This window comes from Chroicocephalus ridibundus, chromosome Z (genome assembly GCF_963924245.1).
Source record: "Chroicocephalus ridibundus chromosome Z, bChrRid1.1, whole genome shotgun sequence".
Taxonomy (NCBI): Eukaryota; Metazoa; Chordata; class Aves; order Charadriiformes; family Laridae; genus Chroicocephalus; species Chroicocephalus ridibundus.
Window position 1 is genome coordinate 61,399,881 of NC_086316.1, and position 16,063 is coordinate 61,415,943.

Sequence of the window (16,063 nt, forward strand, 5' to 3'; positions counted from 1 at the left end):
ACCTTGCTGATTTGATTTTCAAGAGGGATGGTAAAAATGTCCTTGTTTGTGTAATTTTCATTTAGTTTTAATCAAGCACTTTTTTGTTTCCTAAAATGTGTTCACACTGTAAATATCTAAAAAACTACTACATTTTCCAAATTATGATATGAAAATCACCTGGTTAGGTGCTTAGGCTAGTTATAAATTTCCTGTATTTGACAGCTAAAAATGTTAGGCTACAACTAGCTGTATTACAAAATAATAATAATAATAAAAAAACTCTACACATTGAGTTACATATTGAGCTTTTTTATTTTCCTGATTTGTACCTCTTAAGTTCCATCTGTTATTCTGAATTTTGTTGGAGGAGAATGATGAAAACTTTCCTCTTGAGGTAGACTAGAGTCTGCATTTGTGGACTGGTTGCCAAGTCTTGTCCTCGTAACAGTAAACAGAAACATTAAATCAGGGTGAGAACCCTTTGTAATTCTCTAACTATTTAAAATAGTTTGGACAAATGGAACTGAGTGACTGGAGACATAAATTCCAACAAGTCCCATCTTGCATATATATGATTCAGTAACTAGTCTGCTCTATTTTTCCTTTTAGAAGCGTACAGTTCAGTTCTAAAGATACAGTTCAAAAACTATTTTTAATTTACATGATAGATTTTCTGTCATGTCTTCATAAACAAGATCATACTCCAATGAAGTACTGCTTAGGTTTTTAAATATTTTTTTTCATGGTTTTGTAATTCTAAGAGTACTTTCTTTCTTGTACATTGAGCCTGAATCAATGATATTTTTGATTACAGTGCCTTTGAGTATTTAAGCGTATCTTGCATTCCATGACTCATTTTACTTTTGCCTGAGATGGATGCGTTGGCAAAAATTCTATTCAAGAATGCATAAATAGCTATTTCTGGAAAATTAATCATATTTCTGTAAGAAATGGACAGTGGTTTTCATACAGATACAACATTATACTTTTCAGAAAAGTATATTTCACCTTGGTAGCTTTCATTGTATCTTTTGCGAGCTTTCTCTTTCTCTGACAACTCTTTGGAAAGGCTAAGTAAGAAGCTAAAATTGTGAAATCTTTGAAGATTTAAACTTATTTGAATTATTATTTTTAATAACAGATTAGGAATGCTTTTGCCTTCTTCACTTTCAGTGTTTAAATTGGCAAACTAAAATTTGTTGTAAAAATGTCGATTTTATTTTTTATTTAATATTACATGAAATATTTGTGTAATATTCACCAGTTCAATCAAAAATTCAGAAATACTTTGAAATAAAAACTATTTTAAGTGGTCACTGTGTTTAAAGAAAATAGAAAACAGAAAGCTCTAAGTACCTCAGGTGAAGTTATGGGTGCATTCTATACACAGAACTTGGAGTCATAGTTAGGCTTTTAATAATGCAGTGAGACATTATTAGAAAATTTCTCATTAACATGATAACCTACTTTGTACTTAATAGTTAACAAAATCCCACATAAGTTCTTTTGGAATAACATTATTAGAACATAATTTATTTTCATGCCTCTTTTTTTTCCCAGAGTATGACTGGGTAAAGAGTATTAAAGAGGGCAAATCCCAGCATTTGAACAGACTTTTTTGTTTGAAGGATTTTGTGCATCACTGATACTTAGTCCCCATTTGCCAAGAGAAAGAAAGAGGTCAGGTATTTATGGTCACTTAAAACAGACTCACAGAAGTGAGTCACTTCACAGAAAATCCAAACTGAAATACCTTATTTGGCAAACCATTTAGCTACTGTTTTCTAGGCATAGAAGATAAAAAGAGGATATTCCTTTAAAAACACTAAAATGCTAGTGAAACTAATTTTTCAGAGTTTAAGACAGAAAGAGTGATAAATCAGAACAAACCCCAGATGTTATTGTTTATAAGAAAACAGTTGGTGTTCAGCATGTTTTCTATGGATTTTGAACATTTAGTCTTGGAAAAGAAAAACTTTCTAAAACCAGTTGTGCATCCTTTTCAAGGGGAAAAGGTGCTTCTTCTAGTGTCTAAATTTTTTCTGATTGCCCGGGATACTAATTATAAGTGGTCATCTCAAGCTCATTTTTTTTTAATAATATTGTATCCTGTAGTATCATGACCTAACTATAATTGACTCCTGATACTTGATTGGTTGGAGGAGTACTTTTGTTCTACAAGTTGCTAGGTATGAATTAGAACCTGCCTTTTATCAGTGGTTGGAGTGCTCCATGTCTCCCTTATAATCATTTAGAAATACTTTAAAATGCCTTTCTCTTGGTTTTGAGTATGAGCTTCCACATTCACACTTAAAGACCTGAGGTTTTTTCTGAATTTTACTCCTTTCTTCTGAGATTTCTCGGACAGCACCAGTGATGAATTGAAATGAATACTCGAACTAGAGAACAGTCCGGATTCACTGTATTCTGACACTGTATTCTATTTGAACAGTAAGAGATTACTTAAAAGACTGGATAATAGGAAATGTAATAATAGCTATTAATATGAATTGCTAGGGGAAAAGTAATACAATTTTTTACCATGAACTGCAGGTTAGTTACTACTTTAAATGACAGGAGATGACAATGACTGTGGTCTTATAACCTAGTAGCAACGCAATTGAGCCATCAGTGCAACAGGGTGGTAGCAACAGATGCTTTTGGGTCTGTCAAATCAAGTATTTTCAGCAAAGGGAGAAGTGTTAGTGTCACTGCATGTGGACTTGTGAAATTTCATCTACACCTTTCTTCCATGTGTTTCTGATCACCCAAGAAAGATTAGTTCTAACTGGAACAGTTACAGGGAGGTCTACCACAATGACGCCAGGAATAGCGAGTCTGTGTTACAGGAGGAGGTAGAGTTGTTTTGGCAAATAAAATGAAGGCTGAGATGATACAAAATTGCTCTCCACAAAAATATTAATGTGAATGAATATTAGCGACGAGCAACGCGTGTTGCTGTTCAGAACTGGTGCAAGAACAAACAGTGTTATCTGATTACGAATATACTGGAAATAAGGAAGAAGTTTCCTGGCAGTTAAGAAGGAGTATCTGGAACAGACTTCCAGCGGGAGTAACAAACAGTGAGTTTTGTGGAAGCTTTTTGGTTTGTTTTTGTTGTTACAGAAGCAGAATAAGAACAACAATAACAACATGGAAATTATTTTTAAGAACTCAGATTATGAAAGCAGTTCATTTTATGTTTATCGAAAGCATTCCATGGTGGTGGAAGGCTGGATTTGATGGCACTCACATCTGTATTCTGTGTTTGACTATTTTTCTGTTAAATTTTGTTATCTATCCCTTTAGTATGTGTGTTCATAGTTCTTGTCAGAGCCTTTCTGTTTTAACTGTTATATCTTTATTACCAATGTGTGGGTTTACAGATGATACATTTCTGCCCTGGAGCTAATAAGAAACCCAGGTTCCTGCTTCAGTTCTTCACTTAGTATGAATGAGCTGTATAAAGACTGTAAGGGCCGGAGAGATTAAATTAAATGTCTTGCTTGAGTTAATGCAAGAAGCTGTGGCATAGGAGGAAACTGAACACTGATCTCCTCAGTTCGAGTTCTTTGTCCAACTGCAAGATGTTTCTTTCTGGTAACATCCTCATGTTAAAGTGCTCTGTGTTTGTTTCACCATATTGATCAGCCTTGAGACCTACCAAGGATGCAGCAAACTAATTGTACAGATTAGGTAGCAATTTGTATCATTAAGAATTGAACCACTCTTAAATTTTTAACAAAAATGCTGAAATTTTCCCATGAGTGAGGATATTGTTTTGAATTATCACACACATATAGCATCTCACGTAAAGTTTTAACATAAGTGGTTGAAATTAAAGGTCCCCATTTTTCTTTTTCATGAGGGGCTATTGTGTAGATAGCATATCTGCCTGAGAACCACATGACAATATTAATTTCCCATTGCTGTTGCACCTGAAAACTGAATATAGTTGTATTGTACCCTTAAAAAGACCAGGTAGCTGGCACCATCTCTCATGTATGCTTGTAGGGCTAAGAACCCAGTTGTCAGACAGGTCCTTTGTCAGGCAGACACCATTGCAGCTGAATGAAATACTGAGCTGCTATAACTTGATTACCTGATACTTTTGACGATGGCCTATTTATGTCTCTAAGCAGTCTTCATACAGAGTCTGTGGACTTAAATTAGGGAAAGTCTTTTTGTAAAGAAAAAAAAAAGTGTAAGTTTGAATGAATTTCACAGTTTAATGACAAAGCAAAAGTTCTTAGTTGTGGTAGAGGTTTGAATGAGACTGCCTTAATTTGGGGGGGGAATCCCCTCCCTCCCCCAACAAACAAACTAAACCAAAAATCCCCCACCACATTTTGTTGCTGTGGTATATTTTTTTTACAATGAGAAAATCCTTTGAAAATGCCGAAACCCAGTATACCCTGCCTGACCAGTAAACATTATACCTCTTATGGAAAAACTGAAATGTTCGAGAGAATCAGTCTGTCTGTCTTGAAAACTAGCCTCTAATTCACTCCAAGAAAAACTAGCTTCTAATTCACTCCAAATATGCCATCATTATGTCATTTACTGTTCTGGTCACAATTATCAATTTAATATGGAGTCAGAGTAATATCTTGTTACACCATTCCATCTTGGTGTCATATTGGACTGAAACACAAATTATACATTATTGATTGTAAGATTTATGATATTCACTTGAGGACTTATTGAGCCTTTCATGCTAATAGTTGACATACAAAAAATGCATTCAGTAAATATACAGTGTAGTAGCAGAAATTTTTAAAACAGATGTTACAAGAATTGCTTCACAGGTCTCCAGTCTATCAATCTTACATAGAAAGCAGCGTAATATAGAGAATTGTTTCTTTAGTGTTTAATTGAGCTACGAAATCCATGTCAATGAGTAATAATGCGGGTGATAAAAGCACACATGCTATAAAAAAAGGGATAGGACAAATTTATGGAGTAAAATCTAGTAAGTCTATTTTGTATAAAAGGCAGCACTGGGACTTAAGCTGTGCTGCAAGCTGTGCTAGAGGCTGGTGAAAAATTTTAGGGAGGTATCACTGCACTGCCTACTATATTTCATCTTCCTGGGTATTTGTGGTTAACCTTTGTCTAAAACAGGGTGTTGAGTAACATAGGTCTTTGGTTTAATTCAGTACAGATATCTTTCTGTTTTAGTATAATTATGTTTAGACATACCTATCTTCTCCTCTTGATGTGTTCAATATTAACACATTACACTTAGTGTACCTGACTGTATCTAGCTGTAATAGTGAAGTCTGTGGTTTTGTTCTTATTATCGTGGAGTCATGTGGGGTTTTGTTTTTGTTTTTTCTCTTTTTTTTTTTCTCTTTCCACTTAGATGCAGAGCCTGAAAGGTGGTACAGAAGCCATAGCCCATTTGGACCAGTTAGAAGCTGATTATTATGATCTACAGCTTCAATTATATGAAGTGCAGTTTGAGATCTTGAAATGTGAAGAGCTGCTGCTGACTGCACAACTTGAAAGCATCAGAAGACTGATGTCAGGTGCTTTATGCATTTTAATTAAGACATAATCTGTAAAAGATAATTCTCTTCTAAGAGCCTAGTAACGCCTGTGGGAATGAAATGAGAACAGATTCTTTACCATGAGAAGAACTGGATCTTCTAACATAAGTACTGTTAAATGAAAATTTACACCTGTTCATAAGGCATATAAATATACATGCAGAAGTTTTGGTCTAGTTCTCGTTGCCTGTGTTTGGAAATAAGCATATAAGATACTATGTAAGTTTTGTAAAACTAAGTTCAGGGAGGAGGAAATACCTTAATTATTGGACTTGTCTCATTAAAAATTTGCATTGGTTATCATTCATTTCTTTGAAGTGATTGGTTTCAAAAGGTATTCCTGCAAGTCAGAGTGCTTCAGCTAGACTTTGAAGCTTGTTGTATTGCCTTCTGACTAATTTAGAGCAGTGATGAAGACCGTATGTTTCCAGAACCTGCTATACTTTGTGTAGTTGCAAACTATGGAAATGACACAGGTAAATCATACAGCATTTTTGGATCTGGTTCTGTCCTTTGGACCTTTCTATAGTTAATGCTTTTATTCACACAAGCTCTGTTTTATTGTTTAGTGCATAGGGCTTGCATAGGAAATTTTGTTACAGATAATAAGGTCACTTAAGAGAGATCTGAAGCTGGATTGTATTGTGAGTTGCTCGCGGAAAAATAGAAAACATAGGTCTCACGGATTCTTGCTGTTACGTTAATCTCCTTTTAGGCTTGGGATGGCAACAACTGTAACTGCATGTATGGAAGACGAGGATTGAAAACTCTGTAAATGACTTGAAGAAATGTGGCAGCTTTGACTGGGTGCCTCTGTGGAGAGCTAGTTAGTGCTTTAGAGAGAGGTAGCTTTTGTACTTGAGAAACTAGATGTTTAATTTTGGTACTGAAGACATGGTATGGTTTGCTTACCTATGAACCAAAGGAGGTTCATAGGGTGGCTTGAACGGGAGGCTGAGAAGGAATGTGTATCAAAATACTTTCTCTTTGATATAGTGATGGTAAAACCTCAGGGCCCACAGAGAGATTAAGCCTGCTGTTACAACAAAGGTTATTACGGCTTGTCACTAATGTTTTCTCCAGAAATCTGAAAAAAAAACCCAAACAAACCCAAAACCCCAACCTCGCAACCTGACCCAAAATAAAACAAAAACCCCAGTCAGCTAACCAACCAACCCTCTCCTTCACCAATGGCAGCAAAGGAGTTCACTGTTCTGGCTTTCTTTGCTGTTTTAAATCTGTGTCATTTTTTGTTTTTTTTTTCTCTGTTAAAGACTTCTGTCTACGTTAGAAGGAATTACTGTTTTTTAACAACACTCAGTTAATATCCCATGGGACAGAAAATGAAAAATATAGTTCTTAAAGTGTGGGAATTTTGTTCAAAGGATGATGTTACCTCTTCGGACTTTACTTAGGTGGATAAAACAATTAATGTGAAGAATGTGACCCAGAAGTGGCTGCATCTCTCCAAGACTGTTAAGCACCTAATCTGAATGAAAGCATCTAAAACATTTAGTAGTCTTTTAATATGTGTTGTTTCCTGTGCAGTCAGAGAGAAAAGAATGGTCTGTTGCATCTTCTGTTAGGCTTCCCTTTTAAACTGTACTTAATCAGTAAAGTAATAGCCTTTTAATTGTGCACATCTGTATGATTTGAAGTACATGTGTCTAACTGATGTGTAGAGGCTGTTGCTATTCTTTACTCTTTGACTGTATTGGCTGTGCAGGGGTCTTTCAGAGAGTTTTGGATTCTGTTTTGATTTGAGGGACATCTGCAGCACTGCTAATGAAGTCCCAACAGAATTTTTTGAGAGCGTGGTTTGATTTGACTGCCAGTTGTTTGTTTTGATTTGATTTGGTTGTAAGACGGAAGAAAAACATTTTCTTTTGCAAATTTGGCTCATTGGATCTGAAAAGTATCGAATGATAATAGATTGTCATATTATAAATAACAGTAGTAGGTTTTTACTGTCATTAACTGAATACCTGAATATTTGGTTCAAATACTGAACTTCAATACTGAAGTTCACAAACTGTGAATTTTATTAGGTTACAATTTTAAAGGGTATTTCCTATCTGTACAAACTATTTGTACATCGTTGTAAGATGGTTTTGTGGTGGATGCATTGCAAGTCAACAGAGAATGTGATGGTAGGTTCCTGCTTTGGTTGGAGGGTAGGTTGAGTGAGTGAAAATGGTGTGGATTGTATCTACAAATGAATAATTCTGAACGTTTTATTGTAAGTGGCTGAGTTGTTAGAATCTTAAGTACTTACCAAATTTATAGACATTTCAAAAACTCAAAAGCTGTTTGTAGAAAAGTCTTGGAATGTTTGATGGAGGTTGCAATAGAGTTGCCAAGGTTGGTTGGTTGTTTTTTTTTTCCAAACAGTAAAACGTAATTTAACATTGTGTTTTAGAACTGGTAGATTTGACTCGTTTGCAGCTGAGCTATTGGGGTTTGACTTGTAAATTCCTGCTTTTAACTCTACATGAAAGTGTTCTAATACAAAATTTGGGTGTAAATTCTCCCATGGCATGTGAGTGCATAGACAAATACAATTGTTGTTAGCCATGAGTCTTATTTTTACTCATTTACTCATTGATGTCTCAGAGCAGTTTCTAGTGACTTTGCAGTTTTACATATGGATGCAACTTTGCAACTTTGTGTGTGTGTTTTGTCGGTGGTTTGTTTTTCTTTTTTTTTTTTAACTGAGCACTGACGTAAAAAATCTAGTAGGTCTGGGGTGTTTATTGGTTTTCATGTTAAGGTTACTTTAGTGCTGTGCTTTCTTCTCTGGTCCTGCCATGTCTTCTGCTAAGCTGAAATTAGCATGGCAGTCAGAATTTTGATTGCAGCAGAGACTGTACACACAAACAACATGAAGTAATGACAGCTTTTAAAATGCACAATGTACTGAAGAAAACCCTGCCTCTCTCCCCAAATAATCTAGTAGCAGAAGTAGGAGGTCTTGCTGAAAGTAGCTGGTGAAGTTGACAAGGTTTGGTAGTGCTGCAGAGACACTTGACAGTCATTCTAGCTTATCTGCTTGTTTCAGCCAGCAGTAATGCATATCCCTCTTGATGTATCACAAAAATATACTACTTGCTAGGCCAGTGAAGTAAGGAAAAAGAGGCCTTTGCTGCGTCTTCATCCCCACATTCTGCAAGGATTTATAATCATCACTCTTTCCTTCCTGGCAAGAGATGATAGGGCAGCATTCAGAGATGAGCTCAATGTTATGCCGAATTCTTCACTCGGGAGGCTAAAAATCATGAGTGTTGATAAAAGTATTAGTAATGACGTCCTTTCAGGCCTGTAATGCTTTGAAGAATTGCCTTGAAGTTACCCTCCCTCTGCTGCCTCTGAGCAGAAGCAGTGCCTGGGAGGTCAAAACCCTCCAAAGAGAGGATTTTTGGTGTTTTGTTGTGTTATTCCCCTTTCATGAAATTAATAGTCAGTTGTGGTAGAAGAATCTCGTGCCAAAGACTTCAGAAAGAGTCCGTATATCCTGACGTTTGTAGAAGAGACCAGAGGATATTATTGCACATCGTGGGTCCCTTGTATTAGTTAAGATACCCAAAGACGTGAGTGGACGTTGTGATGAAGTTAGCCTACAGACACAGACGTACATTTACAGATTAATTTGTTTTTTAATGTTCTGAGCTTATCTGAATACCTGGCTGTGCTTCATTGCTATTGATTTCTGTTCCTCATATAGATTTTAGAGCCCTCAGTGCTTTGCTACGTGGTGCTTTTCCTCTGACCTTTTGATAGTCCTCTGAAAGGACTATGGCATTCTTCTATCTTAAACCTTGCAAGTCAGTGGGAGGGTTGTTGTTGAACAAAACAAAGTGTTGATCAGATACAAACTATTGATTTGACTTTTTCATTGCTGACATTTTTAAAACAGAGAAGAGAGATGAAGTGGTATATTATGACACTTTCGAAAGTATGGAAGCTATGCTTGAAAAGGAGGATATGACAACATCTATACACTTGCAAAAAGAGGAGCTGCAAAAGTTGCAACAAAAAATCCGCCAGCTGGAAGCAAGGCGTGGACGTATTTCAGCCAAGAAAGCCTACCTCAGAAATAAGAAGGTATTATTAAATTGCAAATTTCTAGCATAACTAGCAAATTTAATAAAACTTCAAAAGGTTTAATTTCAGATACAACTGCCAAGTCTCCCAGAATTTTTGTGGGTTATATTTACTAGTTACTAAAAGTTGTTCTGCAGATTACCAAATACAATAGCATGTATTATTAAATTAATATATTTAAGATATAGTTTAGCTTTAAAGGAACTTTTAATTACTTTGAAGTCAACAAATAAACTTGTTTCTATTAACTAATCAGAATACTTTCATGTGGAAAGTACATGCCAGAATGCATGTTTTTACAGAGAGTAGTGTTATATATATTTGTAGAAGACAATTCTCAAGGGTGTTCTCCACTGAGGAATTCTTTTTTCATTCTCTTACCTGGTGCTTTTCAACTTATGTCATGTGTCATTGATACTCTGTATTCAACAGATATATATGAAGTCCAGTATATATTCTTAATTTGTAAAACTAGGTGTGCTGTTTTGGGCCACTTGCCTTTTTCATGTGTTACATGATTGTAATGTGTTGTGCAGAAAATTGTTTTAATATAGCTAATGTTTTGAAATTGTGTATCAAGTGGATGTAAATATGCTCATTCCCTTTTTCCAGAATGACTTGTTTATTGTTCCGTTGCAGTTTGCGGTTACATCAGTATGCATTATTAATGACTGAGATACCTCAGAAGAGAGCAGATAAAAGTTTTGAGAGAGCGTTGTAATAATTATAAAATAGGTTTCCACCCCATACTATATACTCTAAGGCTATGCAGAAGTCTCAGTTGAGACCTCATTCTAGATTGGGTTCAGGGGTTGGTGCGGTTGCATGTTCCCAGCCATGTCCCTTGATGTGAGAGATAACTCCTTTATATAAAGAGTTCTAGTAGATTGAGGGTAGAAGCCTTCAGGTCTTGCCTCCTCTTCACAACTAATATATCTATTTCTGTACCTGAATCTGAAGCATAACAGAGCAAGCAAGAGAGCAGTAGTTTTGTAGATACATTTTATATTTTGGCTTTTTTTTATATTTCTTCAATCACTGTCCTGTCTCAGATAAACACAATACAGAGAAGACTGCAAATAAATTATGATTAAAGAAGTTAATGGGAAGCCAGCCAGTTATGGGAAGTAGTTAGTTCAGAGTCATTGAGTTTGTTTTAGGTGAGTTTGTAAAAAGAAAACATATCAAGAAACTGGGATTTTTAGTACTTTAAGGAATAGATCCAATCTGTCATGTTATGCTAATTAATATAGACTACATTATAGTAGTTAATGCTGTTTCCTTCTGAATATGAAAAAACTCTGCTGGCATCTTGCAGTAGACAAATGTGTTTAAAAGTGATGGCCTGGTTGCTGTTCCTTACTTAACTTACAGGAGTTAACAAGTCAAGAAGCAACCCTAAAGCAGGAGTAGAGATTTTTTAGCATGCCTTCTTTATCTATATAATGAACTAGTCACCTTCAATTGGCTTATTTGTTTCAAAGGTATGCTATGATAAAATACCTTTGTTTAAGCTGAAGGAATTAGTTCCAGGCTGTAACACTAGTGGCAGTATGCCTACTTGTGCACTGAGGCACGATGCAGAGTTGTCCTGGTACTGTTGCTCATCTGGGTCTGTGTACAGGAGTAGTGTAGTCATGTCTGCTCAACATTGTGCTGGAGGAATGTGACTGTACTGCTTCAGGACCTGAGGTAATGACTCCATGTGGAACGTCACTGCTGGACATCACAGCATGGACATCACAGCGCTCTCAGAACTGGTATCAGCTCTCTGCTAATTTCATTGCCCAGTGTAACATTATCTGCCATTGAGTGCTGCAGTGAGATGCTTAGCTTCCAGCTTCTAAAGAAATCACAGAGTAGAATAACACGTTTTTAAACTTGCAGGGTGAAATCCTACATTTTTATTTGAGCAAAAGAATAAGCAGAATCAGTTGTGTGCCATTTTGTGGCATTGGGCAGTAAAGAACATAGCCATTGTGATGGATGTTTATGTTAGAGGTATTTTCTGTAGCTGCCCTTATTACTGACGAATAACGCAGAACTCTGTTAAGCTTACTAGTAATTACCTGAAAATCAAGACTTGTGGCTTTGATTCAAAAATAAAGAAGCTTTGTGTCCTGAGTGACCATTCTAGCAATACTGCAAAACAATGTTAATGAACACTGTTTATGGTGCCTGGTGTGTGAGTAGTTGTACTTTACAAAACTGTGAGGAAGAAAGGGTTCTTGCTCTCAAGAGTTTAAGTTAACCATGCAGAACAAAGATACAGATGGGATGCAGAAGCAGACTAGATGGTGAGAATGAGGGCAGTGATGATTGCGTACTAAGTGGAGAAAAGAATGAGTTTTTCAGGGTGCATTTGGAAAGTACATACTATGTGGTAAATCTCTTTCTCAAAGTCTGTCTGTCTCGCTCAATTAAGAAACATTTATTGTTGAACTGAGATGAGAGGCTACGTAATGCTTTTCAGATTGTGTTCCTGACCATGCTTCTTTCAGCAAAGTATCTCAAAGCAGAACTGTAAACAAGTGTTCTGGTTTGGATTGGGTTGATGAGATTTTGGTGTTTTGTTTTTGTCTTTTTCTATTTTTTTTAACCTTGTCGGTTCTGTAGTTGAAAACAAAAAGCAAGCTGTGCATTAAGTGGTGTATATCACAGTCTTGTGATACATAGAATCATAGAATCACGGGGTTGGAAGGGACTTCTGGAGATCATCTAGTCCAACCCCCTGCCAGAGCAGGGTCACCTCGAGCAGGTTGCACAGGAACGCGTCCAGGCGGGTTTTGAATGTCTCCAGAGACGGAGACTCCACCACCTCTCTGGGCAGCCTGTTCCAGTGCTCTGCCACCCTCAGGGTAAAGAAGTTCCTCCTCATGTTTAGATGGAACTTCCTATGCTCATGTTTGTGCCCATTACCTCTTGTCCTACTGCTGAGCACCACTGAAAAGAGCCTGGCCCCATCCTCCTGCCACCCACCCTTTAAGTGTTTATAAGCATTGATAAGGTCCCCCCTCAGTCATCTCTTTTCCAGACAAAAAAGACCCAAGTCCCTCAGCCTTTCTTCATAAGAGAGGTGTTCCGGTCCCCTAATCATCTTTGTAGCCCTTTGCTGCATCCCCTCCAGCAGTTCCCTGTCCTTCTTGAACCGGGGAGCCCACAGCTGGATGCAGTACTCCAGGTGCGGCCTCACCAGGGCAGAGTAGAGGGGGAGGATGACCTCCCTCGACCTGCTGGCCACACTCTTCTTGATGCACCCCAGGATGCCATTGGCCTTCTTGGCCACAAGGGCACATTGCTGGCTCATGGTCATCCTGTTGTCCACCAGGACTCCCAGGTCTCTTTCAGCTGAGCTGCTCTCCAGCAGGTCAGCCCCCAACCTGTACTGGTCCATGGGGTTATGCCTCCTCAGGTGCAGCACCCTACACTTGCCCTTGTTGAATTTCATAAGGTTCCTCTCTGCCCTATCTCCAGTCTGTCCAGGTCTCTCTCTGTGTGGCAGCACAGCCTTCTGCTGTGTCAGCCACCCCTCCCAGCTTTGTGTCACCAGCAAACTTGCTGAGGGTGCACTCTGTCCCTTCATCCAGGTCATTGATGGATATATTGAAGAGGACTGGACCCAGTACTGACCCCTGGGGAACACCAGTTATTACCATCTTTGTTCATTATAAGGTTTTTGGCAACTGAAGATTCCCTTAGAAGAATGCCTCCTTTCTAGCAGCAGATATGATTAAGAAAACAATAGGAAATGATTCTCTATTATCAGTTTTTATTTTTTGGAGGAAGTCATTTCATCATCCGGGTGTTTGAAAATCTTTTACATTTAGGAAGTAACACAGTGAAAGGGAATCAGTTACTCTACACATGTAGAATAAGACTGTATGTAATATAAATATAAACTTCTGTAACTATAGTCTCTTTTCATTTTATTTTTCAGAAATTCCTTCCCTCTTTTGGCAGTTGATGCCTTTATTTTTTAATGATGTTGTCAAATATTTATACCAAACCTTTATTTAGAAAGTTTTGCTAAAGGTGTGTTAGAAACCTTCATCAGTTGTAATTCTGAATAACTGAGCTAGCATTTTTTAAATCCACGGTTTCAGTGAGGTTGATGTTCTTTCACTGTATGTACTACCATGATTATAAACTCTTTATTCTCATATTTTCTATACAAACCTATTTGCATTTCTTAGGCAATCATTTCTTGGTGTTTCTTTTTGTAGATAGCAGTGAGTTAGTTATACAAAAACAAGATTTTAATAGCGGTCTTATTATTTTTATTCTGGAAAGCTAGTTATGGATTTTTCATGCAGATTATTGCTATTGTTATCCCAGTCTACCCCCTGCTGGCTGCACAGAGGTATTAATTAGGTTATCATATGGAACAAGCCGCTGTTTTATTAGGAAGCTAGATTAATAGCAAAGAGTCAAGGTTAAAAAGATGGTGTAGAAGGCATTTAGAAAAAATATCTTTCAAAAAACAGAATTGTGAAGAAATGGAATTATTTTACACCTAGGAAGAGTATTCTTTATCATGAGCGGACTGGGAGAAGCACCTGGTAGGTGAAGCAGTTTGGGGTGTGTTCGTAACGTGTGTTTTGATCTTAGGAACCTTCCTCAAATGCTGCTGTGTCCATTTAATGGGACGCTTTTACTACTTTGCAAGCCCACTGTTTAAAAGCATAGCCTACACCAAAACAGGTCTTACGTAGATTCAGTGACATCTGGCATAGGGTTACTTGTATGTTTTCATATTATTATTATTATTACTAACATAACTATACAGAATGCTTACGGTAAAATATGTTTTCTGTACATACTAGAGCTTACTAAATGAGAAGCTAACCTTTTGATTGGGATGCTTTTCAATCTGAAAGCAAGGATTACTGGAACTAATTAAATGTAATACTAATGCAGATCTCTTTTACATATATTATATTCTAGTCTTAAACATGGTAGTTTATCCAGTGATGAGGCTTGAAATGGTTCCTCAGCTCTCCCTTTTTGTCTCTTTAATAAACTATAATTTGATACTGTGAAATCAGTCAGGTGATTAAAAGGGAAACACACATTACTTCTTGATGCTCTCAGTTCCATACAGTTGGTCAACATCTTTCTTGACACGTTGCTCTCACTGGAAATAGGGCTTCTGCTTTGTCAGTGCTGAGAAGGAAGGACTACTTCACATGTGCAGCAGGCTGTATTCCCGCTCATACACCCACTTATGTTTTCTTTTTTTTGCCAGAGATTGTTGGTTTATGTTCAATTTGTAATCTGCCATAATCATCCAGATCATTTTCCTTAATGCTGCCACCTGGCTGTTTTTTCTTCTTCATCCTTTGTTTGCAGTCACTTAATCTTGTCAACAACTACAACCCTACATTTGTCCCTATGAAATTGCAACCTTGTTTTCTTTTTTTTTTTTATTTAGACCATTTTTGTAATTAGTTAAAATGATTTGGATATCTAATCCTGTGCTGCAGCATGTTTTCAGTCTCTCCTAGTCTTGTTTATTATTTCAAGTCATAGAGATCTAATTACATGAAAGTAGGTTGTTTATTAGTACAAAGTCAGCACCAAATAGGTTTTGGTCTGGTTTATCCTCTTTACATGCTTAAAATATCTTTCATTGTCGCTCCTAATCAGAAAGATTTAAATAGTAGTGCTAAAGAGAAAATGTTCCATGTTTCATGTGCCTCCCTAGTATTTGAGACATGTTAAAAAAAAAACCAAAACAAAACAAACCTAATATACACTTTCTTATTATTTTATAATACTTTTTTATATATTGTAATACATCTTCCTCATTATTTTGGAAGACCTTTAATGGAACTTAACAATAAAAAGGGAATAAACTATAAAGGTAAATCAGTAGTATTATAAAAAGTTTTTCAGATTCTCTAATAATATTCTGAAGCTATTGCTGTGTCTCTGAAATGCAGAAATGAGGTAGTTTATACTTTTGCAGTGACAAATTAAATGGATTAACTTTGCCAGCTGTATTAATTAAACTCTTTTCATCAGGGAAAACAAATCCACAAATGTAAAACCCAGCAGTGTTTATATATATACCTCTGATGAAGCTTGGACAGCTTTTGTCAGAACGTTACATATATACAGTGGCAACATTGGTGGTCTTACTGTTTAGATTCAAGATAGCATAGTACTGAAACACTGGCTACCTTTTTACGTGATCACAGTGTGTCTGTAGTCAGCTTGTAGAAGAACATAGCTTTTTCTGCATTTCCAAGTGCCCAAAATTGTGGGCTTTTTTTAGCCCTTCCCTCCTTTTTATGTCTTTCTGCCACTACTGTAGTATCTTACTTGATGGCTGATAACTCCATCAGCTGCCCCAAGCAATGGCAAAGCTCCTGTCTGTCTCCACTCAATTAAGTCAAACTGACTGACACCTGGGAACCCCATCTCTT

At 36.8% G+C, this 16,063-nt stretch overlaps 1 protein-coding gene across 1 annotated transcript in view; it reads left to right on the plus strand.

Moving 5' to 3' along the window:
* JMY (junction mediating and regulatory protein, p53 cofactor) overlaps nt 1-16,063 on the plus strand; it is a 75,398-nt gene that overhangs the window by 41,564 nt on the left and 17,771 nt on the right. The window contains exons 5-6 of the mRNA XM_063320803.1: nt 5,348-5,513; nt 9,448-9,635. Of these exons, the coding sequence (XP_063176873.1) occupies nt 5,348-5,513; nt 9,448-9,635 (354 nt within the window). The remainder of the gene's footprint in view (nt 1-5,347; nt 5,514-9,447; nt 9,636-16,063) is intronic.